This window comes from Zootoca vivipara, chromosome 9, assembly GCF_963506605.1.
Source record: "Zootoca vivipara chromosome 9, rZooViv1.1, whole genome shotgun sequence".
NCBI lineage: Eukaryota > Metazoa > Chordata > Lepidosauria > Squamata > Lacertidae > Zootoca > Zootoca vivipara.
Genome location: NC_083284.1, coordinates 62,306,100 through 62,332,073, shown reverse-complemented (window position 1 = coordinate 62,332,073; position 25,974 = coordinate 62,306,100). Strand labels below are relative to the sequence as shown.

Sequence of the window (25,974 nt, the reverse complement as noted above, 5' to 3'; positions counted from 1 at the left end):
CACCAATCACTTAGAATACGTTTGAACACACTTCTGGTATGTTAATCTTTATTCAAATTAAGGCCTACCTATTTTAAAAATAAACAGTTCAGTTTCTTCAAGGACTGATGCTACTCTTTCATGCTCCCTGAAGAGAAAAAAATACAAGAATCTGGACACACAAACTCTTGTGTGTTGAGCAGCTGATCAAGCTCTCTGCCCATTCTTTACAATGTCTTCGGTGCACAAAATTGTGCAAAAAAGCTACAAAGAGAAGGTGGCTAAAACGGACACTCATCTCTGCAGGTTGTCCAAAGCCAGTTCACAACAGAGATGAAATTGATGTTAGAACTGAAATCTCCCCTGCATCCCAATAGAGTGTTGTGAACTACAGTGGAACCTCTACTTACGAATTTAATCCGTTCCGAATGCACATTCGTAAGTAGAAACATTCGTAAATCGAAAGGATGTTTCCCATAGGAATGCATTGGGAATGGATTAATTCATTCCGGAGCCTAGGAAAAACACCCTTTAAAAGAGATTTTAAAGACTTTAAAGGCATGCACAAAAACATAACCTTTCAGTGCAGGGAGTGTGGGCGGGTGGCAGCGAGGCGGCAGGTTAGTGGTGGCGGCGGGGGCCCGATCCGGCCATAGGCCGAGTGGGGGAGGCAGCGATCTGGTGAGAGGCCGGCTAGTGGCGTCGGCGGGGCCTGATCCGGCTGTGGGCCGAATGCCAGGAGGCCAGTAGCGGCGTCGGCGGTCCCAATCCAGCCGTGGGCCGGGCGCCCGAGGCTGCGGGAGGCTGCTAACGGCGTTGGCGGGGCCCGATCCGGCCATGGGCCAGGCACCCGAGGCTGCGGGAGGCTGCTAGCGGCGTCGGATCCGACCGTGGGCCGGGCATTGGAGGCGGCGGGAGGCCACTAGCGGCGGAGGCGTGGCCCGATCCGACCGTGGGCCGGGCGCACGAGGTGGCGGGAGGCCGCTAGCGGCGTCGGATCCAACCGTGGCCCGGGCACTGGAGGCGGCGGGAGGCCGCTAGCAGCGTCGGTGGGACCGATCTGGCCGTGGGCCGGGCGCCCGAGGCGGCGGGAGGCCGCTAGCGGCGTCGGTGGGCCCGATCCGGCCGTGGGCCGGGCACCCGAGGTGGCGGGAGGCCGCTAATGGCGTCGGATCCGACCGTGGGCCGGGCACTGGAGGCAGCGGGAGGCCGTTAGCGCCATCGGCGGGGCCCGATCCAGCCATAGGCCGGGCGCCCGAGGCGGCGGGAGGCCGCTAGCGGCGTCCGCGGGCCCGATCCGGCCATAGGCCGGGTGCCGGAGGCAGCGGGAGGCCGCTAGCGGCGTCGGATCCAACCGTGGGCCGGGCACTGGAGGCGGCGGGAGGCCGCTAGCGGCAGAGGCCCGATCCGGCCTTCGGATGTTCAAGAAATTCGTATGCGGGCCCCACTTCGTATTGTTCGTAAGTAGAATTTTTCGTAAATAGGGTTATTCGTTAGTCGAGGTACCACTGTATAGTGTTGACAGCAGGGAAGAGCACGCTGTAATAGGGACTGAGGATATCCAGCCAGTTCAGCTAAGTTCTAAATCCTTGCCTGGCAAAAAGCATCAGACACAACACTGCTAATCTGTTGAAAGTATGGACACACTTACTGGGACACTGGGACTACAAGAGGAGAGACAAAAAAACACCATTCATTCTTCACTTGGCCTGAGATCTCTGAACAAATAGGTAGGCTAGGGACATGCATGCAAACCAGGTCACTGTATGATATTTAAACCAGACACTAAGGAAGTTGAGGTCATTTTAATCTGTCTTAGTATTTTATCTTTTGCATGCTTTAAAGTATGGGTGTGAATTTTTCTTGATTTTACTTTTCTCTCGTCTGTAAACTGCTTTGAGGTTTTTCACAATCAAGCAGTGCATAATTTTTATGAAATAAACAGACAAATCTGTTGTTTACTATGTTTATACAGTGTCTTGTAACATACATTCTCTGGGTGACACAACACAAAACAATTAAAATACTATCAGACCATATGGCATGAAACTATGTAAAAGACCCGGGTGAATGGGAGGGATCCTCAGCTGGCAAAGATTGCACTGGGCAAAGCTTTCTGGGAAGGCTGTTCCCACAGCAAGGGGGATCCCCAAAATACCTTCCTCTTGGTGGTTACACCCCTCACTTCATTTGGTGGGGGCACTCAAAGCAGGGCCTCTGAAGGAAACCCTTAGTTTTTGATAGGTACATATGGGGAAAGGCCATCTTTGATGAAATTTTGTTCTAAGCTTTTTAGGACATTCTAGGTTAAAGCAACAATTCCAAGTTTGGCCTGGAAATGGACAGAGAGCTAATGCAGCTGACAAAGCACAGGCATAACATGGTCAAACCATCCAGTTAATAATCTTGCAATCTTATTCTGAACAATCTTCAGTTTTTGAACCATTTTTAAAGGCAGGCCCATGTTTAAATATATTACAATAGTCTAAATAGGATATTACCAGAGCAGGGGTTCCCAACAAAATTTTCTCGAGGACCCCTCATCGAGCCACTATTGTGACAAGGACCCCCATTAATTCCTAATCCTAAAATTAAAAAGTGAGAGCCAAATTAAGAGTATTTTTATAAGAGTCCAGGGAGGAGGGAGGGGAATGGAGAAGACAGGGTACCTGCGCAGTAGCGCACAAACGATGCCGACGCGCGCAAAGCATCTTGGGGAGGTGAGCATTAGTAGAATGCGCGCGCTGCCTCTTTGCAAAACAGTAGTGTTTGTAAAGCGCCACCTAACGGCATACAGCAGAACTACTGCCTCATCTAATTCTAGTTTTGCGCTAGACTCTGCTCATGCAGGAAGCGGCCAAAACAAAAAATCTGTTATCATACGAAATATATTTAATATATTTTTTATTCTAATAGCATCTTGCGGACCCCTCTGGCATAGCTCGCGGACCCCTGGGGGTCCCCGGACCACCTGTTGGGAACCACTGTACCAGAGCATGGGTAAATGATGGCCAAGCCACTGCCATCCAGGTAAAGTCACAGTTGGTGCTTTCAGCCAAGGTGATAAAAGGCCCTTTCAGCCACAGAAATCACCTGGGCCTCTAATGACAGTAGTGAGTCAATAAAGGTAAAGGTACCCCTGAACGTTAGGTCCAGTTATGAACGACTTTGGGGTTGCGGCGCTCATCTCGCTTTACTGGCTGAGGGAGCCGGTGTTTGTCCAAGACAGCTTCTGGGTCATGTGGTCAGCATGACCAAGGCACTTCTGGTGAACCAGAGCAGTGCATGGAAACGCTGTTTACCTTCCTGCCGGAGCGGTACCTATTTATCTACTTGCACTTTGACATGCTTTCGAACTGCTAGGTGGGCAGGAGCTGGGACCAAACAACAGGAGCTCACCCCGTGTGGGTGATAATTTAATTTAACTTAGGGGTAAATAAGTACCCCTAAATTGAAAGCCAAATTATTTTTGGGAGTGTGACCTCACCTAGGACAGGCTGCCCGGCATTCAGCCAGGTGGATGACCCACCAACCAATTCCATCTTGTCTGGAATTGCATCTCAGCTTGTTTGTCTTCATCCAGTCCACTACCATGCCAAGGCATTGGTTCAATCCGTGTCAGGGCACACAATACCTTTCAAGTTCCATCAACATGCATTCAAAATAATGATGATGAAATCTGCAGTTCCTAAAGTGTGGTCTTCAAACCTACCTTAGATTTTGGGGGAGTAACCTTCTCCTTTCTAGGTGCCTCCTCTGGTAAAACTGACTTTACTTTTGGAGTCCTACTTTCATTTTTTATCGTTTCTTCTTTTGGAGTTCCATTTTCTAATTTAATACTTTCTGCTTTTTGCTTCAGCACAGCCAACTTGGAACTTGGCTTTGAGGGCAACGCCTTATTCCCCAAATCCTTCTTCTCTTTACTAACAGAAGACTCAGGGTGCTGACTCAATGTTTTTGTACTTTCTGAGCAAACCTGGTCCTTTGCAGAATAAGGTCTTGTGTCCACAGTTGAACTAGCAGGTTTTACTGGAGAGAGAAGAACATGTTGAAGATTAAAAATTAGTGCTACCACCTCAGCCTTGAAAGTTAAATTACTATTTTGCTGGATAAAAATTACCTTTAGGAGCCTGTTTATGTTTTTCTGCTTCAACTGGACTAGTTTTGACTGTTGAAGTTATCTGTTTCTCTTCCGGATCTTTTCGAGGCTAAAGAGAGATGTGTTCATAACTATTATGATGAAGCTATTAAAAATAGGAAATAGGAATCTATTTTTGTAAATAAACAATCAGTCTGAATCATTTTAAGATGTCCAATTTTTTATTGAGTTTTAAATAAGCTAAATACAAACTGCAAAGTATTTTATACAGTCTATATTTAAAACTCAGTAAAACAAATAGGACATTAACTGATTTACACTTAAGATGTTTAGGGAAGTTTATAATGTTTGATGTTTTATCATGTTTTTAATATTCTGTTGGGAGCCGCCCAGAGTGGCTGGGGCAACCCAGTCAGATGGGTGGAAAACAAATGTTGTAGTAGTAGTAGTAGTAGTTGTTGTTAAAGGGGTGGATTATTTTAAAGTGTGGTGACACTGTCCTTTAAAATTCAGGCTTATTGGCAGAAAGTGACAAGAGTTTCATAGTCACTATTGAGTGCACCCATCTCAATCAAAACAAGATTCTGCTCATGCAACACAAGGTCATCAGATGAACTTCTGTATTGCCACATTCATCTCTATTGCATGAATCATTTGAAGCTATGGCCTACGACATGCAGCAGAATTTGGTTTCGACCGGAGGTTTGTCTGATGAAACACGTCAGAGATAACAAAGCTTTCCACTGTCATACCCACATCATATACAAGCTGACTATGATCTACTGTCAGATATCCACTTGCACCCACCCTTTGTGAAGTAGTTGCACAGAGCAACCAGTTCGTAAGATGTTACCTTTTTCTTCTTTGGTGTTTCATCCAGCATGGCCAGAGTTCTGGCAAATTCTTCATCTTCATGCAGCTGCCTCTCCAACTGAAAGAAGTGTTTAATGCATCACAATTGGTATTGATAGGTAAACGGACACTGCTAAAAATCAGAGGATTACTATGCTACCTAAACTAGGGATGTTACTGAATTTTGTAATTCATTGCCTTGGAATATAAATCTTCCTTGCCATTGACAATTCTTCAACTCAATTTGATTGCAATTCAAGGCAGAGAAGAACTATGTTCCTATTGCCACCAACAATGGTGCCAGATTGCCAGATTGCTGCTATGGTAGTAAGCCAAGCACCAGCAATGCTGGGAAATGTAAATAAAAATCACCAAGTGCTAGGAAAACTACAATTGCAACCCCTGGCTTGTTGTGTAAGTAGCATGAAATGGGAAGGTATACCTGCAGATCAGTGATGGGACGGAGTTTGATGGAGTTTGCCCACTTTCACCCTAAATGTGTCACATGGTGACTTTACTGTGGAGGCTATGAGAGCAGGGTATAAGCCGGAATGGAAACTCCTTTTCAGTATGAGGAACATGCTGAATGGGCATACCAGTGGTGGGCATGGCTAGAGGCTAAAAGCTGGTGTAGCAACAGACGGGGCTCTTGCCTTTGTACAACAGGATACAGTCAAGCCATGCACAATTCAGAGATTTCTAGGCACGTATCTATCCATCCATGCAATTAAGAAGCACCATCACAATTAAGGACACATTCAAGCCAAGCAGAAGCACACAAGGAAGGGATTAAGCAGGGCCAGTGAGGGGTATGCCCTGGAGAGAGTCTCTCAAGGACTGGGCAGAGGGCTGAAGGCCACATTTTATCCCTTGGCCTGAAGTTCCCCACCCCTTGTATAACACAACACTCCCTCAACCCATTTCAAAAAGCTATTTTCTGAAATGGCTTTCCTTCCTAGAACAAATATGCACTCAGGTTTCGGTCAAACACAATAAGGACAAAAACAAGTGAATTTCTCCTTCATTCCGCCCTTAATGCAATAAATACAGCATTTGCTGCATCCTGCTATTATCAAATATCGTTTCTTAAGAGGAAAGCTAATTTGTTCTTGCCAAGAGATTTATTGATAAGAGCTGTTCTGCACACATTACACAAATCCAATCTTTTGGCAACAATGAGATCAAAACTTGCCTCAACGCATGATTCAGACAGATAACTTTATAAGCAGAAGAGTGCCACAGGGTTTACTTTTATGCAATTGCGAGCCACAGAAGGATATTTGGACCAATGAATAACATTAATCTTTCTTGTTTTCTGTATGAAATTGACTGCAGACAGGCCCAGCAGCAAAAGCAGAAGTCTGGCAAAGAAGTGAAAAGTTCCCATCTATATGCATTGGATCATTATTAATTTCTTTTAAAAATCTTAATCTACACTAAAACTAAACCACCGTTCCAAATTATCAATTTCTTTAACATGCTATTTAAACATCAAATACATAGTTGAGTATTTAAAATGCATAGAGAATGTTCATTTCCAGTGAACAGGATGGCTTTTTATCTTCAGTGAAATCCTGATAATCTACAGCTTCTATATTTCACCATGAAATGTTCAAGCTTCAGCACCAGCAAACAATCATTTCCTTTTTCTAGCACTGTACTCTGACTGGTAGCAGCTATTGGTGTGGCTGTTCCGGCAGACAGGAAAAGTCCCCTTTCCTCTTATAGTTGTGGGGAGCGATACAGGATGGAACACCGAAAAAAACCTTGTAACTGCGCCAATGCAACCAAAGCAGAAAGCTATGATCAGCCTGTCTCCAAGTCCAAACAAGTACATTTTCCAGAGTTTCACATTTTACATATTTTTTCAAAGATTGTATTTTCAGTAGATTTCCACTTAGCATAGGATACTTTACATCATGGTCGAGACTGCTCTTGGTCACCTACTCTTATCAGTTTCAGAACACCTCTGGAGGCCTTAAATCTGTATGGAAGACCAGACCACCCAGATCTCACTCGAGTGCAACTACACCACTTGTGGTTTTCCATAGCCACATGGCAGGGCTGGCTAGTCCACAGGTTTCAGCTGTCCTCCCACAGCCGACAACAGGGAAACACCAAGTAAGAGTAAAACTCCCTCTCAGCTTAGCAAATACTTATGAAGCTAACCAGTCAGGGCTACCCATGAGAGCCAACCACTTTTTTTTTTTAAAAAAAAAAAAAGCCTCCCCTTATCAAGGGAATAATTTCCTTTGAAGATAGCATGACTGTGCAAGGACTTTCTCTAGTCTGGGAAGCACAACCTTTGTCCTATACAGGTCTTTACAGTCTTAGATGGTTACAGAAATAAATAAAGAGCACAGGAGCCTTTCTTTTTCTATCATATATTAACCCTAGAACTAAATACTCATTCATGTGGGTGGCAATATCTATGGTGGGACAAGGCAATTTCTTATTTGTTGTGACTACTCCGTGTTCACAATAATGCATTATGAGAAAAAGATTCTTTGCAGACTTCTCTTGCTTTAAGGAAGCCAAACAAGACCTCTAGGACTGCTGTGATAGAGGTTCTTTTGATGATGGGTCTAATTTTTGAACGTCTTATTCCATGCTCTTTGGGAATGACAAATATTTGTTGTATGATTTTGCATTTCCTCTTTAAAATTTTAAAAGAACATTATTTTGGAAGTGGTAGCACAAAAGGAAACTTCCCTGACAAAAGTGGAGCTCCTTTTCATGCCAGAAGTTGAGGCATCCGGAAGTCAAGGTACCACTGTACAACTGTCATCAGCTCCAGGAAGATCAATGATCAGAGATTGTGGAAGTTGTACTCCAAAACATCTAGAAGGTGTAATGTTGGTTTTCTCTTTTCTAGAGCTAACTTTGGGGGTGGGAGGGGCTAAGTAATGTTGGTGTTGTGGCTTTCCCTAAAACATCATAACACCGTAGATTGGCAAAGCTGTTAAAATAATCATGCAGAAGAAACACATGTAGATGTTCATAGTTTCATCACAGCTACCTTTATTGGGGAGGAGACAGAAGCCATGAAATAAGCTTGTGCCCATAGTAGTACAATTATATGTACTTTCTAAGTGAGGGAGGAAGGGGAAGAGTTCAGGAATGAGTGCTGAAGTCATTCTTTGAACACTAGGATCTAGGAAGAATCAAATTAAATCGAGAAAGGGGAAGAAGGAAGAGGAAAGATTCAACTTACAAAAATGCTATCGAAAAGGGAAGGTTCAGTAGGAATGGTTGTACTGCAACAAAATAGGCAAGAGGAGCCTTTCATATTTGTTATCAAAGAAAACTATGTTTTTAAAAGCCAGAGAAGTGCACATGCTTATTTGTCTGTTGTTACCTCTGTATTCTCTTCAAGCTGTAGCTGCCTGGCAACAGCCTCATCATCTAGTGTGGGATCCCTGCTTTGTGACAGCTGCACCGCAAAGAGAGAAGAATCACAGGGGAGCTCACAGTGAACCCATTACTTAGACAAGCATCATGGAATAATGACCGAGAAGAAAAATCATAAAGCCTCAACCTAAATGCCTGTGCTTAAAACAAGAAGCAAGTGGAACAGGAATTGTACAGGGAGGAAATCTAATTCTAGGTGATAAAGACGTTTTCAAAGCAACATTTCAGAGAACCTAATGCTAAGAATATTGATCACATATTTTAGTGTGCCGGCATATTGATTCTGGACATTCATCACATTTTATTGCACAACAATGCCACATCCCATAGGCAGACACCAAAATGCTAGGCACAGACAAGGAAGTGAGAATTAAGGGCTTTGCTTTCCTCTTCTTCCTGACTGGCACAGACTCAAAGTGCATGGTACTTGAACACTGGAAAGTCAGCACTCCCCACACAACAAATGGACTAATGTTTTGCATTCCTTGCCCAAATATGAATAGGCCTTGTATCAACATGAGTGTAAAGAGGACAGATATGAAAGCATCTGGTCAGCTTGTCTTGAGATTTATGGTCAATAGTTGTCAGTAGCAGACACTGGTAAGAGTCACACCATACCTTTAAGGATACTGGGAACTGTAGTTTGTTAAGGGTGCTGGGAGGCCAGAATCCTTAGTAAACTACAGCTCACAGGTTTCTCCATGGTGGTTATGGTGCCATAAAAGCACTTTAAATGCATGATGTAGCTGTGAACATCGCTTCCTATTCCATTTCATGCATCTTAAATGACATAACCCACCTTCCTCATCTCTTATTTGTATCAGAATATCTCTTCTTTTAAAACGGTTACTCTCTTTATATAGGGAGCAGTCTCCCTCATTTTCCTTAATTTGATATTACGCGGCAAACTGCCATTTCCAAAATCCACTTAAGGTGCTCTTCTCACACCCTAATAAAAGGAAGTCTAGATGAAACGGACCACACACCAATAGTTTATTCATGAAGTTCATGAACTCTCCTGCTCATAAGCACACATCAGCTAGAAGAGTCACCCTCTTGCATTACTCACTTCTTTTCGTTTGCTTGACACCAGTTTCTTCTCTGATCGCTGAATGCTACCAGTTCCAAAGTAATCGATTACAGAGGTTGGTGTCAGTTTTACTGGAGATAGGGGTTTACTTTTCAGTTTTGGTTTGGGATCAGTCTTTGATGCTCCAGATGCCCCAAAACGAATAGCCGCAGATGTCCCATTTTCCTTGGGTTTGGGAGCGACCTTCTTATTAACAAAGTCCTCTTCTTCATCTGCATGCCAAGAAAGAAATATATTTAATTACTCCTCAGCACCAAAACACCAACCTGAAAGTAATGTTTCCTTACTAAGGAAATATATATATTAAAAAATCCAAAGGGCCCAGAGTCTCAACCTGTTATTAGGCCTCTCTCAACCATTTCCCCCACACAGAAAGAAAAATATTTTCTTGGGTATGGCCTTGGAAGGGAGACCCTATGCAAAAAAGATGGAGATTATCTCCATCTATTTGCACAGGTGCTGCTTTTAGAGGCTGCACCCTGAAAAACTGCTGCACCAAGTGCATAACTACACTCTGCACAATGACCTGTGGTCCAAAGGGTCTTTGGTAGTGGGTGGCTGTTGGGTCTCTAGCAGGGTTTATACCATATGCAGCCTTTCAAAACAGGGGTAAAAGGGGAAATCTTGTCTGCCATGCATTTAAATCTGGGTGCTTTCAATGTTCACATCTCCCCTGCAGAGACCTTGATCAAGCCCACAAAGCTCAGTCCCAGGCCTGACCCCAACAACCTTTGGTGACATTTCAAGAACCAAGCTAATGTCCACATTCAGCAGCTGTGTCTTTGGCAGCAATCATTTCTGTGCTGAAAATGAAGCACAGCCCGTTCTGAACGTGGAGATCCTTCCTGTGACACTTAACCTCTTTGCTTGGTCATCACCCTGTTCTCAATGCTATGTGAGCAGGCCTTTTCCTCCAGAGATGCAAGAATTGCAATTATACAGCCCTCTTATCTGAAGAGAAATGTTAAAACCTTGAGCTGCAATAAAAACATAAAACTGAATCTATTTAAATATTAGTCCCATTTTATTACTTCTCTAGAGAAATTAAAACAAACACGGACATGTCTTCATATCACAGCAACAGCCACCCTAGCTACTGTGTCTTGCTGCCCATACAATATGATCATAAGAATAGCACGTATATTAAAACCATTGAACCAGCTTCCAGGGCAGAAGAGAGAGCCAGTGAATCCTTCTGATGGTTGCATTGTTTCTTAAGGGCACATTTTAGTTTTCAGACAAGCTTAAAAAGGACACTTCACTGAAAGATCTGAAGCTGGTATTTGAGTAGGTGAGGCAGAAATGGCCTCCTCCAGTCCCAGCTCTGTCATCCCTGTTTTCCCCCTACCTCTTGCTAATATATTACATGTGAAACCCTTACTTCTGCTTCACTGTGGCTGCTATTTTGTAATTAGAAAGACTACTACAGCGGGTGGCTTGCCGATCAAAAGGTCGGTGGTTCGAATCCCCGTGACAGGGTGAGCTCCCGTTGCTTGGTCCCAGCTCCTGCCCACCTAGCAGTTTGAAAGCACGTCAAAGTGCAAGTAGATAAATAGGTACCGCTCCAAGTGGGAAGGTAAACAGCGTTTCTGTGTGCTGCTCTGGTTTCGCCAGAAGGGGCTGTCATGCTGGCCACATGACCCGGAAAAACTGCCTCTGGACAAATGTCAGTTCCCTCGGCCAGTAAAGCGAGATGAGCGCCGCAACCCCAGAGTCGTCCGCGACTGGACCTAACGGTCAGGGGTCCCTTTACCCTTTACCTTTACTACAAATCAGGCATGGATGACATTCCCAGACTTTTGCTTCCTCTGATGGTGAAAAGCTTTGGTATATAAGAATCAGTAAGATTTTATTCTGGTCTCTGTGAACTTTGTTTTCAGTGTTTCAGAATTTCCAGTTTCCAATAAACACCAGGGTCCTTCCTCAAAAATCTTCCATGATCAGTAATGAAAGTCTGATCTGGCAAATAGCAAGCAGTTTTGTTGAAAAGCAAAGCTACCCACCAACTCCGGAGACACAAAACCAAACTGACTAAGGAAATGCCAGAGCTCAAAGGGGAAGGGGGGAAGAGGTAGAACGGATCTTTTGCTTTAAATCAGTCAATTAATTTCCCAAGACACTCCAATGACAGAGGTTTGGTGGGATTACAAACTGTTTTCATGTGGAGCAATGCCTTTCTCTAGGGAAGGAAATAGAGATCTGCATTTTATTCCCAAAAATCCATGGTAGTAGCAGAAGCCCACATCCACCAATGACTATAAGGGTAAGGTTCTAAAGGTTCTTGCTGGTGGGTGACATTGGTCCCATCTCAGTGTTCCCTGGGGATCCATGTTCCTTTTTCTAACACCACCCTATGATCCTATTATAGCTATCCCCAAACTGTAAAGCCTGCCTTTACAAAAGAAACATAGCTGCTATGTCATCCCCTCAGAAGGGATAACAATGCCTGCAAATTGCAGCCAAATCTGGCAGTAAACAAAAAACAGTGTTATTGACTTGTCATTTGCTTTTGGGGGGGGGGGGGACTTCAGAGGTGCAACGCATAAAAAGCCCTGTGCATATCTGCCCAGAGTTTGGAAGGTTAATCCTGGAGCTTGCAAATTTTATCCCTGCAAATTTTAGTCACTTCTGTGGAAAGGAAAATAATTCTTGCCAGAACTAGTTTCTCTATTATAGTGAATGGGGACCAAGGAACTTTGCTTTCAATCCTGAATGCTGAGCCGAGTTAGAAAAACACAGAGCAGCCAAAACAGATCAGGTTTCTTTCCAAAGCTATTTATTCAATGTGGCGAAAACTGGCAAAGCAGGTCCCTCCCAACCCATACAATTTTGACAGGTGGAAAGGGCCACCCACCTCTCAGTCACATGGCATCAGCATGATGTCAGATGACTGACAGTTGGTGGCCCCACCCACCTATTACACTTGGCCTGCAGGGATGGGTACAGAGAAGATATTTGTATAGAAAAAATGGGTACATAAAGCATAGGAAAGTTTTGATACAAGTCTACTTTCTCAAACAAATCTGTCAAAACACTCTATTCATTAATGAACAGTCAAAAAAGCACTGAAAGAAAAACCACAGCCATTGCAAATTAAAAGCCACTTATGAAACTGAGCAAGGTTCAGTGCAGCAATAAGAGGTCATCTTCTACAAACAACATTCAAGGTCCCATACTTAGCTAAACAGTGGCGCATGCAAGTTAGTGAACACTCTCAAACGTTTGGATGTCTCCCAATATACTGGGCCAATTTACCAAAGCACGTCAAAGTGCAAATAGATAAATAGGTACCGCTACAGCAGGAAGGTAAATGGCGTTTCCGTGTGCTGCTCTGGTTTGCCAGAAGCGGCTTTGTCATGCTGGCCACATGACCTGGAAGCTGTACGCCGGCTCCCTTGGCTAATAAGGCGAGATGAGCACCGCAACCCCAGAGTCGATCACGACTGGACCTAATGGTCAGGGGTCCCTTTACCTTTTTAGTTAGACACAGAAATATTTATAAAACCACTCTGCATATTCCCATCACTTGTGAGACACTGTGTTCTCCAAGAGACATTGTGTTCTGTCTTAGACAATCAATAACCTAAAAGGAAAAAAACGCTGGTTTAACCAAACACAGTAATGATGAAAAGTGTTTCATGAGGATTTAAATGATAAACCTAATGACCTGTACGGCACTTCCTACATTAAAAAGATACTGCAATTTTTCACGTGATCATCACACACTTTAGAATTTTATCTCCAGGAAGCCAAGTTCAAGAGAAACTGAAATGGCACAGGCTAAGAAGACATTAATCTCATGTTTGCCTAACAATTTTCAAAAAGTACTTTAGCTATAATTTGGAAACTGACAAGCAACCTCATTCAACACAATAAACCATTTCAGATGTAAATAGCTCAAGGACCAAGCAGACAAGTTAAGAATGTCCTGACCTTGCCTATTGGATCAGATAAAAAAATCCACCTGTTTTCCACAACTAGTATTCCTCTGAACTTAGAGGTGTCATACAGAAACCATTTATAAATCTACTCTTCATAAATCCTCCAGAGCTTGAGCTGTTCAGTTGCAAGAGAGAGAGAGAGAGAGAGAGAGAGAGAGAGAGAGAGAGAGAGAGACTTCAAGTCAGGGTTGTGCAAAAAAAAAAAATTATTTCTGCTGGAAACAGTGCCAAAAGGTACACCCAAAAGGATTATTGTGGGAAAATAAAAATAACTTTAAAATTGAGTACAGTAATACCTCGGGTTACGAACGCGATCCGTTCCGGATCGCAGTTCGTAACCCGAATAGTTCGTAAACCGAACGCGCAGCGCCATTTTGCGCATGCGCAAAGCGCGATTTTTGCGCTTTGCGCAGCCCGCGCGCGCCGCTTCTGCGCGCACACACATGGCGAAAACACTTCCGGGTTTGCGCAGTTCGTAACCCGAACTGTTCGCAAACCGAGGTGTTCGTAACCCGAGGTACGACTGTAGTATATCACTGCTTTCAAAAGCAGTTATTGGGCCAGAATGAATGAGATTGACAACAGTTAAAACAGTTTCCCATTTCTATAATATTGTATATATATCCAACACAGCAGCAGGAAAGGAATCAACAGTCTAAAAGACACAGCACATCAGGTCAAATCCAAGCAATTTCTTTTTCTGCAAGGTGAGGGACAGAACATCATAGCAAGCAAAAGATGGCCAGTTTCTCAGCAGATACAGCCCAGGTTCAACACATTCCTTTTCTCCTTCCAGGAAAAAAAACTACAAAATCATGCTTTGCACAATGGACGGCAGCAGAAATCATTTTACTGCTGCCATTGCATGGTATTTTAAATGCAATGCTGCAATCAGTCTGTTTTAGCACCAGCTATTCTCAACTGATAAAGGGGATACTGGTGCTATCTTACCCAACGTTTCCAGCAGTGATGACAACAAAACACAGGTGCTTCCCTCCTCCCCAAAACAACCTCTCTACCCCACTAAAACACACAGGCAAGAAAGACGTAGTCCAGGGCTTGCATCCGAGGGAGCCAAAAGCAAACCAGGCCCCTTCGTCCCACTGACCCCAAGGTGCATCTTCAGCCTCCGAGGCGTGAAGGTATGGTGGGAAGTGTCAGGAGCACTGCTGCGCATGCGTCGGAACAGTGGCAAAGGCGGTGGAGGAGGAAGGAGTAGCCTGAAAGCAGCCCTTTCGGGCTGATCGTCCCTCCCCCACCGTCTCTGCCGCTCACAAGAGCAGGCATAGGAGCCGCGGTTCGGAGAGACGCAGTGCAGCACCTCTCCCATCCGCGGCTCCTGTGCCTGCCCTTGCGAGAGGGGGGCGGTGGCAGCGGAAAGGGGCTCCTTTCTTGCTGCTCATCCTCCGCCGCCACCCACCTCACTTGAGTATAAGCCGAGGGGGGCTTTTCAGCACAAAAAAATGTGCTGAAAAAGTTGGCTTATACTTGAGTATATACGGTAATAAAAACAAGAACAAGAACAAACCAATAACCCACCCTTATCCCCAATATAATAGGTCTGGAAGACCCGTCCTAAACCATGCTTCAGATCTGCTCAGTCATGGAGTCTGTAGTGCTGTAAAGTGGCTAATATAGGAATCAATTATACACTGCAATATCTTCTTTCATATATTTCAAGACTGAGACACGCCTATTGACAGTTTCAGAGTAGTAAGATCAATTGTCTGTAAAAACACTGCTCAGAGCCAGGGGACAGATCAACCATACACAGCTGATCAGTATGTGTTTCAAATTAAGTTGTTAACTCTAACTACAATCACTAGATAAGAATAACCTTGATCTACAACCAAGACACTCCACAATTAACCTTGACCAAAGGTTTTCTGGCACGTCACATGCAGAAATCTTTTAACTGCACCACTAAAGTTACCTAATGCAGAACACCTCTTGTTGCCTTACTTCTGGGCACATCCCCAAGGGCGTTCTATAGATATACAGATATAGATATAAACACATACAGAGAACATACATCATGAAAATTTCAAAACCCTTCAGTCCAAAGCTCAATGAGAAGGGAAATTAATTTTCAGCTTTCAGTCATCAAAAATAGTCAGTTTTTCATCAACCTTATTATTCCCATCCTTGGTGCAGAATTATCCACCTATCATTTAGCTTGTCTGACATTACACCCCACAATGTTCAACACTCATTCCAAAAAAAGGTATTCTGCTAAAAATATAGAAAACTGCATGTTGTTACAAAACCATGCAGTTCTTTGTTTGAATACTAGAGCCATAAACAACCATTCAACCTGGTTTACTGTAGAAAGTATAAAATGTTTTCATACTTTAAAAAATTAACCCTCTTTTAGACCACAAATGACCTAGACCCTATCCACTCTATTCATTTAAAGCAGGCTTATACTTTACGCCAGGCATGTCAAACATGCGGCCCTCCAGATGTTTTGGACTACAATTCCCATCTTCCCCAACCACTGGTCCTGCTAGCTGGGGATCATGGGAGTTGCAGGCCAAAACATCTGGAGGGCCGCATGTTTGACATGCCTGCTTTACGCAATCATGGCCTTCCCCAGAGAATCCTGGGAACTGTAGTTTGTTAAGAGTGCTGAGGGTTATTAGGACACCCCATTCTCCTTATAGAGCTACAATTCCCATAGTTCCCAGGCAAGAGCGATTGACGGTTAAACCATCTGGGAATTGTAGCTCTCTGAGGGGAATAGGGGTCTACCAACAACTCTATTAACAAACTACAGTATCCAAAAAAAAAATGGGGGAGGGGCATGACTGCCACTGCTTTATATATGTAAAGTTTGAGAATTCTGGCATGTTTTGGCCACAGCCAATAATTTGAAAGAGAAAAATCTGTAAGTAAACAAACTGGGTATAGGTTTCTTGTGCAAGTTAAAGTACAATAAGATCATAGTGTAGAGGCAAATTTATTTTTGCATTGCTTCTATGAACTTTTAAAATCCTTTTTTACACAAGCATTTTTAGTACAGCACAAACCCCACATACAAGCTGCATTCAGGCTGAATTCATTACCTGTCTCTGAAACATAAACAACAGGGTCCTTCTTTAGAATCTTATCAGGTCTTGAAGACTGTTTTCTATCTGGCGGCTTCTTTGATTTCTTCACCACCTGGACTTCCTCTTCAGAATCTGCAATTTAGCACAGTAGTATCATTTAATTCTGCTATATCCATCAACAGAGAAAACATCCAAAGAAGAGAACAGCAATTCTGAATTCACTTGAGATTCTGACTAAAGCTCCCTTCTGATCCAGAGACAAGGAACCTCTGATCTGCAGGCCTAAGTATAGTCCCACCAAAGTATACCCAGCATAGTCCCAACTTGCCCCACGAGCTCATTTCCCCAAATCACCTATGTGACGTTAGGTGCATGCCAGGACATGAATCCAAAAGAACAACTAGGAGCTTCAAGTGGGCTCCTAACGGTTCCTTTGCAAGCAGATCCCACCAACCAGCCAAAATTGGCCCACAGGGATGGGAGAAATAAGATAAAGCAGGCCAGGTTTTGCATTTACACTGAAGAAAACTTGTATGATTTCTTCACCTACAGAACTCAATCAATATTCTTCAGCAAAAAGTAAAAAAGAAATATCTAAGAAGCCTTTCACCTTTTTATAGTGTCTTTAGGAACAATTCTACTCAGTCAGTTGATGGAGGTCCACAAAAGAACTGCACAAACTATTTGGAGTGAATTTGTTTATTGTTTAAAAAAAATAAATCTGAGTGCATGTAAGAAGTTGGTAACAGGGCTGAGAAAGACCTCTGTCCAAGGGAGGCATGGTCAGTTAAACTTGGAAATACTGGGCAGAACGGGACAACAGTCAAATATAATGCTCAGCTGCTCATATAAAAGAGGCAGATACACAAGCCTAAGATTTCAATCCTAACCATGTCTATTCAGAAGTAAATCCTACTGAATTCAGTGCTTATTCCTAGGTAAATGGGGTTAGGATTACAGCCCAAAACTTTAACTCCATGCCTTGGAATAGCAATAGTCACCATGTGACTTAAGGGTCGTAATAGATACCATCACTGTAGACACACATTTTGCCTAATTTATGACGGAAAATTATTTCATTTGGGAGACACGTAGCTAAGATTTTGTAACCCTCTCTCAAAAGAATCTCTAGCAAAGGAAAGTTACCGGTATCTCAAAGATGGAAAAAGCATAGAAACAGAAGTCATAAATGTTACCTGAATCATAGATTATCCTCTTTTTCTTGTTCACCTGTTTGTGCCCAGAATCCTCTCCATGAGATGAATTCTTCACCTAGTTGAAATGATTCATTAGTTACTCATCCAAACAATTCTCTCAACATTAACTCTTGTTTACCAAGGACTACCTTAAGAGAGGCAGCCCAATAAAGGGACTGTCACATACAATGACAATTTTTTTAAAAAGAGATATGAGATGTAGTTCAGATGTACAAGAATCCCAATGATAAGAATGAAATTCTATAAATGGGTATAAAAAAGCAACAGCTTTTCATTTATAGATTTCCCCTCAAATTAGATATTTCATTTCTGGCATTTCGACCCTTATTCCCAAAAGGAATTTATTAGGATTAAAAGTTTTAACTGCCAAAACATGAACAATTATGCATAGTTCATTAGAATGGTCTGTAAACCTGTCAAGCTTAGACACTGTATACAAAACAGTCACAGTGGCCTGTGTTTTGTGACTGAGCCATCATCTGCCTGATGTGACAAGACCTATTGTCAGACCTGGAGCTGACTGTGGTTCAGCTTCTTATAGCAAAATTCCAGCTTAAACTGAAGAAAGTAGGAAAAACCACTGGGCCAGTAAGACACAATCTAAATCAAATGCCTTATAATACACAGTGAAAGTGAGGAACAGGTTTAAGGATTTAGATTTGGTGGACAGAGTGCCAGAAGAACTATGGATGGAGGCTCGTAACATTATACAGGAGGCAGCAACGAAAACCATCCCAATGAAAAGGAAATGCAAGAAAGCAAAGTGGCTGTCTAATGAGGCCTCACAAATAGCGGGGGAGAGAAGGCAAGCAAAATGTGAGGGAGATAGTGAAAGATACAGTACAGGAAACTGAATGCAGATTTCAAAAAAATAGCAAGCAGAGACAAGAGGGCCTTCTTAAACGAGCAATGCAAAGAAATAGAGGAAAACAACAGAATGGGAAAAGCCAGAGATCCGTTTAAGAAAATTGGAGATATGAAAGGAACATTTCGTACAAAGATTACCATAATAAAGGACAAAAGTGGAAAGGACCTAACAGAAGCAGAAGACATCAAGAAGAGGTGGCAAGAATACACAGAGGAATTATACCAGAAAGATATGGAGGTCTCGTACACCCCAGGTAGTGTGGTTGCTGACCTTGAGCCAGACATCCTGGAGAGTGAAATCAAATGGGCCATAGAAAGCACTGCTAATAACAAGGCCAGTGGAAGTGATGATATTCCAGCTGAACTATTTAAAATTTTAAAAGATGATGCTGTTAAGGTGCTACACTCAATATGGCAGCAAGTTTGGAAAACTCAGCAGTGGCCAGAGGATTGGAGAAGATCAGTCTACATCCCAAACCCAAAGAAGGGCAGTGCCAAAGAATGCTCCAACTACCGCACAACTGCGCTCATTTCAAACGCTAGCAAGGTTATGCTTAAAATTCTACAAGGCAGGCTTAAGCAGTATGTGGACAGAGAATTCCCAGAACTGCAAGCTGGATTTCGAAGGGGCAGAGGAACCAGAGACCAAATTGCAGACATGCACAGGATTATGGAGAAAGCTAGAGAGTTCCAGAAAAACATCTACTTCTGCTTCATTGACTATGCAAAAGCCTTTGACTGTGTCGACCACAGCAAACTATGGCAAGTTCTTAAAGAAATGGAAGTGCCTGATCACCTATCTGTCTCCTGAGAAATCTCTATGGGGGACAAGAAGCTACAGTTATAACTGAATATGGAATAACTGATTGGTTCAAAATTGGGAAAGGAGTATGACAAGGCTGTATATTGTCTCCCTGCTTATTTAACTTATATGCAGAATTCATCATGCAAAAGGCTGGACTGGATGAATCCCAAGCCGGACCAGAAGAAATATCAACAACCTCAGATATGCTGATGACACAACCTTGATGGCAGAAAGTGAGGAGGAATTAAGGAACCTTTTAATGAGGGTGGAAGAGGAGAGCGCAAAATATGGTCTGGAGCTTAACATCAAAAAAACTAAGATCATGGCCACTGGTCCTGTCACCTCCTGGCAAATAGAAGGGGAAGAAATGTAGGCAGTGAGAGATTTTACTTTCTTGGGTTCCATGATCACTGCAGATGGTGACAGCAGTCACAAAACTAAAAGACGCCTGCTTCTTGGGAGAAAAGCAAAGACAAACCTAGACAGCATCTTAAAAAGCAGAGACATCACCTCGCCTACAAAGGTCCGTATAGTTAAAGCTATGGTTTTCCCAGTAGTGATGTATGGAAGTGAGAGCTGGACCATAAAGAAGGCTGATCGCCGAAGAATTGATGCTTTTGAATTATGGTGCTGGAGGAGACACTTGAGAGTCCCATGGACTGCAAGAAGATCAAACCTATCCATTCTTAAGGAAATCAGCCCTGAGTGCTCACTGGAAGGACAGATCGTGAAGCTGAGGCTCCAATATTTTGACCACCTCATGAGATGAGAAGACTCCCTGGAAAAGACCCTGATGTTGGGAAAGATGGAGGGCACAAGGAGAAGGGGACGACAGAGGACGAGATGGTTGGACAGTGTTCTCGAAGCTACCAACATGAGTTTGACCAAACTGCGGGAGGCAGTGGAAGACAGGAGTGCCTGGCGTGCTCTGGCCCATGGGGTCACAAAGAGTCTGACACGACTGAACGACTAAACAACAACAACAACATCATTTTGTTGGAAGCCGCCCAGAGTGGCAGGGGAAACCCAGCCAGACAGGCGGGGTATAAATAATAATAGTATTTTTTTTAATGAATGGTGATTGTCGAAGCCACAGGTAAACTAAGAATAGGAACACTAGCAAAGAAGGAAAGATAAAAGCATATGACAAAGCTGTAACAGGCATATATATCTGAACAGCATACACCCACCTTGATTTCCTTCAATTTTGACTTTTCGCCTGAAGTCCCCTCCTTATTTTGGGGTTTCTCATTCTTTCTGTCAGTGTCACACTCATGTTTATTTCTAGGAATTACAGCTCCAAAGAATTTCCGGATATCCTAATGAAAGCAAAACAGTTAAAAGGATAAGGTAGAACTTAAGCATCTGTCATTTTCCAAAATTTCAGGGTACAAGTCTGGATTGCCAACCAAGATTTTAAAAGAAGCCAGATAATGCAGTATTTAAAATAAGGTATTTTTAAAAAATGTATTAAAAAGTCTATCAAGATGTCACATGTGAAATCTGAGTAAGAATACCACTGAGTAAATGGAACATTGTTGGACTTTGCCCCATATTCAAATCGCTGAATGGCCCAGGAGCCAGAGGTAGCTTGAGCAGCATCTCGACTCACATGGCAGTTGTAAATACTGTATGACATTACAGAGGTTACAATGAACCTTCTTTTTTACAACAAACCTGTTAACTAAATGAAACACAGTCTTATAGAGACCTAGTTTTCCAAAACATTGTGACTCAAATTTATGTTCGTGAATTCAATCATTTTCTAAAGAACAGGGAACATGTGGCCCTCTGGATATTATTAACTCCTAGCCCCAGTCAACAGTTAATGGTCAAACATTATGGGTGTTGTATTCCAGCAACACATGGAGGCCCAAAGATTTTCCAGTCCTGCCCTAAAGAGTGCCACTCATAATTGTAGTCACAAAAGTTGGAAAGCCTTTACCCGCAATGTTTTACAGTTACACACCAAGGGCACCCTGTATAATCTGGGACTTTGCACAGTTACTCAGAAGTTAATTCCCACTGGGTTCAATAGAACTTGCTCCTAAATGCATGTCTAATTGAAGACCTAATCTGAACCACTTTTACAAGCGCGGACTACAAGTTAGTGTCCTTGTCCTATCCCTCTCAACCCAGGGCAGTATCAGGTAATTGCTGCTGATCTGTGATTAGAAAATTGCTTCTTGAACAGCTGTTGGCAAGATGCTACATGAGTCATTTTACTCAGACTGTACCTGGGAGTTGCACACTCTTTTCAAGCTAACACCCAAAGAGGAACTGTTCATTCTAAACTTAAAGCTAAATGTATTCTAACTTTCAAAAGAAACTTGTAACTGTTTCTAGACCTTTCAGCCATAAAGAGGAGTATATTTTACCCAAATGGAACTGATTAAATCAGATCAGATACTTGGGAAGAAAAGCTATCTAAAAACAAAATCTGTCTGTTGAACTTGATGGAAAGCAGCTGCTCTCACCAAAACCACCTTTATACTACAACCACAGTTTGAAAAGTAGCGTAAACAGGAATATAAAGGCACTGAAGCATTTCTCTACATATGTTGAAGGGCTGCAGTAGGCAAAATTCAACCCTCTCACACTGATGAGGAAGTTTTTCAACAGCAAAAATAAGCAGCTCTGAACTAAAGGCTCCTATTCCTAAATTTATCCCAACAAAAAAACCCCAATACCTTCTAAAAAGTTGTAACATGACTTAGGAACACAAAATCTATTTTGATAAAATTAATATAATTTAGTATTGCTTGGTAAGTAAAATTACATAGAAATAATTCGCTGTTTAGGGACGTTTTTAATGTTTGATGTTTTATCATGTTTTTCATATTCTGTTGGGAGCCACCCAGAGTGGGTGGGGAAACCCAGCCATATGGGCGGGGTATAAATAATAATAATAAATAATAATAAATTATACCCCACACATCCGGCTGGGTTTCCCCAGCCACTCTGGGTGGCTCCCAACAGAATATTAAAAACATGATAAAACATCAAACATTAAAAACGTCCCTAAACAGTGATATAGGCAAAAATCTGCCTTTATTCCCTTATTGGGTTCTCCATCGGTTGGAGAATATAACAGAGGCCAACCAGAGAAGTTTGAGAAGCAAAGCCTTTATTTTCGCTGTTGCAACAGGGTCCTTCCTCTCACGCAGGAGAACAAGGAAGGAACCCCAAACAAAGGTGTCTTGCCCTTAAAAAGAAATTTGAAATTGGTTTCAGCCCACCCCCCAGAAGCATCATCCATATGTCACAGAAGGGGTGTAGCCCAAGACCCCCCTCCCCAGATTCATCATAGGTACATCATGAAAGGGGAGGTCTGGTGGCAGTAATCTGAGCAGTCTGGACCCTGCCCCCTGCCCCCAAAACCTAATCAACAAAAAAGAGATATATTTACATTTCCCTGTTTCCCAGCCAAGTTAATCACACCCTTTTGTCTGGCACCCAGGGATTTCGTGCCAATTTAAAAGGATGAACTGGAGTGGACTTTCATCCTCAGAGTCCTTACCGGAGCCAAGCTTCCACTGTGCTTTGCTCTGATTAGGAGTCTGGGACAGGAATTCCTTAGAATGCTGTGCACCCATGTTTAATTCTCAGGCCTATTTATACTGCAGTGCGGGTAGAAGACCCTCCAATCCGGGACACTCTATACCTTAAACTCCCGAGTCTAAGACTCACTCAACAGACGATACCGTCTCCTGCCTACCTGTTGCGTGCACTTGCTAACTAGGTGGCTGGTGTGGCTAGATACCTAAGGACCCCCTCCTGGTCATTAATTGCCTAGGGTCCTGCAGCAACTTTCCTGCCTCTTACACACTAGACTCAGATCCTACTGAACGCTTGCCTACGCAATGTCAGGTCGGAACTGAGGAATACAAAGTAGGAAAAGGAACGGGCGCACTTGCAATCTCTGATCATGGGTCATACCCAACAAGGGTCGCCATGGCAGAGGGGCATCTTCACCCGAAGATTAAGAGCAGAGGAACACGGAATAAGGTTGGGTAGATTGCTCAGAACTCCTGCGCAGATTGGCAGGAGCGAGCTGGGTCCGTCCTTCTAGGGATTTCGTTTTAACGAAAGGACGGATCCCAAAAGGCTCCAATTCTTCTTTATCCCTTATGCCTTTACAGCTTAGCTGCAACTAGAGCCCAAGATAAGAAACAGAAAAGGAGAGAACAGTGAAGAGTGAAGTTTTAGATTTTTAGTTGCTGCAGTAATAGCCCACCTGAGTGTCCCTATTAACCTATTAATACTCACTATACTCACTTCCGCCATCGCACTCTGTTTCTGATGATTCCTTCTTGATTCTTGATTCCTTCTTGATTGGTTGTTTTAAGGCCGGCCTGATAAAACTTTGCTTCCTCTGGTTAGCCCCGCCAGAACTCCAGTTATTTCCAGACCCTGGGATCGCTTGCAGGACTGCTGCTCCTCCTGGCAAAATGCCTGGTGCGCGCTGGAGCATCATTCCCTCCTCGCCCCCAGAATCCAGGTAACCGAAAAGTCCCTCAAGTGGTCGCCATCTGATATATTGTTATAAGAATTTTGAGGTCATATCTATATATATATAATAATTGTTCATAAAACATGTACATGAATGTACAGTACAGGCACATGTCTGAAGCAGCACAGGAAGACAGGCCTTTCTGACACCATTTTGACTCTCTCTCTGACCAGGTGTTCCTCTGCAAGGAAGAAGGGGGGTGGGGGGAACCTTCTCATTGTCTCAGGAATTAAAGTGATAATCCCTGGCATCCTGATACCTGGGTGCCAGACAAAAGGGTGTGATTAACTTGGCTGGGAAACAGGGAAATGTAAATATCTCTCTTTTTTGTTGATTAGGTTTTGGGGGCAGGGGGCAGGGTCCAGACTGCTCAGATTACTGCCACCAGACCTCCCCTTTCATGATGTACCTATGATGAATCTGGGGAGGGGGGGTCTTGGGCTACACCCCTTCTGTGACATATGGATGATGCTTCTGGGGGGTGGGCTGAAACCAATTTCAAATTTCTTTATAAGGGCAAGACACCTTTGTTTGGGGTTCCTTCCTTGTTCTCCTGCGTGAGAGGAAGGACCCTGTTGCAACAGCAAAAATAAAGGCTTTGCTTCTCAAACTTCTCTGGTTGACCTCTGTTATATTCTCCAACCGATGGAGAACCCAATAAGGGAATAAAGGCAGATTTTTGCCTATATCAACAGGGAATTATTTCTATGTAATATTATTATTACTATTAAAAAATAGTTGCAAAGTATTTGCATATATGTGTGTAGACATACCGGTATACACATCCTATTTAGCATTACCTGACATTTTCAGGAGGCAAAATTAAAAGCCTTTGCTTCTCCAAAAGCAGTTTCTGTGCTCCTTCCTCAAGCGTAGACTTACCGAATGTTGTCCCATCGCAAAAACAACAGCGTGTTTGAATTCCTCTCACTCACACACACACCCCAAAACATTTCTTAAGCCTCTCTCTCTGAAGAAATTTACAATAATGAAGGATTTTTTGGGGGGGTTGGGGCATTGGGGTTGGAGTACAGGGCTTAGGCAAGCGTGGGAAAAGAGGTTATTTCGGAGGCACGCTCCTTCCCCAACCCCCAGGCCGTACCAATCCCTCGCATGCATAGCCTCATCAAGTTTCTCGTCCTCGTGGAGCACAAGGAGGAGTCCCACCCACCCCCCGACCTCCCGCCTCGGCCCCCGAAAGGTTTCCTCTCAGAAAGGCCGGGCACCGGCTACCCGCTCGCGCTCACCATGCCTACGCCCGGCGTCGACTGCCGAACCGCCTCCCGCGACGTCGGTTTATGCCGTTGGCGGCGGGCCAACCGACCCGCGCTCCATCCTCCGCCGCCAGCTTCGCGCCAATGCGCGAACGCGGGGTCCGAGTGCGCAAGCGCGCGCGGGGTGATGGCGTCACGGGCGGGGCGGGAGGAGGAAGAGGAGCGCGGGAGAGGGGAGAGGCGTTCGTCTGAGTAGGTTCCCGCGCAAATGGCCCCGGCGGGTCCAAGCGAACCGAAGCTCCCTTGGATCCAGAGTTCGCATACCCCCCCCCCAGGAGTAGCAGCAGTCTGGATTTAAGATTTAAGCGTGTACTTAGTTAGCTCTGAAATCAGCGCTTTTCGGCTGGATCTTGCCCCACCCCCCACGCGCGTCTATGTGTAGACATAGAATCATGTGTAAACATAGAATCTGACATAGAGTCGGAAGGGGCCCTGTGTGTCATCTAGCCCAGCCCCCTGCAATGCAGGAAACTTAGCTAGGTCATTAAATAGCAGGTGCCCCCCCCAACCTCTGCTGAAAATCCATCCAAGGATGGAGAGTCACTCCACCTCTGGGAGTTAGACACAGACACACACACACAGGTAGCTTTTAAAAATAAATAAATAAAAATAAGGTACGCCTCTATGTTTATGCTCAATAAGTGTCTAACAGTTGTCATAGCATGCATATCTGGTTTTTCAGCTGTGAAGACACCCAGACAAGGACAAGGCAGCCCGAAGGACAAAGTCAGGACCGTCTTACCCATAGACGCTAGTAATGCGGGGTGCTAAGTCCTGGAGGGCCCCAGGCGAGAGTCCAGGGAACACTGAACGAGCACACTGAGTGAGCGAGGGTGCGTGCGCCGGTCCCACTGAGCGTCAGCTCGTTTTTTTCCC

At 43.8% G+C, this 25,974-nt stretch overlaps 1 protein-coding gene and 1 long non-coding RNA gene across 4 annotated transcripts in view; one reads left to right on the top strand and one right to left on the bottom strand.

Annotated features, from left to right (window-relative positions):
* The window catches only part of RFC1 (replication factor C subunit 1), a 44,430-nt gene extending 19,241 nt beyond the window's left edge, over window positions 1–25,189 (bottom strand). The window contains exons 1-9 of one of the 3 annotated variants that reach the window (XM_035111901.2): window positions 25,072–25,189; window positions 20,502–20,630; window positions 17,619–17,694; window positions 16,438–16,554; window positions 9,411–9,643; window positions 8,289–8,363; window positions 4,932–5,009; window positions 4,100–4,187; window positions 3,692–4,008 (exon numbers count right to left, since the gene is read on the bottom strand). In XM_035111901.2, the coding sequence (XP_034967792.2) occupies window positions 3,692–4,008; window positions 4,100–4,187; window positions 4,932–5,009; window positions 8,289–8,363; window positions 9,411–9,643; window positions 16,438–16,554; window positions 17,619–17,694; window positions 20,502–20,630; window positions 25,072–25,074 (1,116 nt within the window). In that variant the 5' untranslated portion in view covers window positions 25,075–25,189. Of the gene's footprint in view, window positions 1–3,691; window positions 4,009–4,099; window positions 4,188–4,931; window positions 5,010–8,288; window positions 8,364–9,410; window positions 9,644–16,437; window positions 16,555–17,618; window positions 17,695–20,501; window positions 20,631–23,589; window positions 23,709–25,071 lie in introns of those variants that run through there. The other 2 variants (XM_060278909.1, XM_060278910.1) reach the window with 2 other exon arrangements.
* Window positions 5,003–11,942, top strand: LOC118083462 (uncharacterized). The gene is made up of 2 exons (XR_009558177.1): window positions 5,003–7,051; window positions 7,604–11,942. It is a non-coding gene; the product is annotated as an uncharacterized LOC118083462 (long non-coding RNA).
* Window positions 25,190–25,974: the final 785 nt, after the last annotated feature.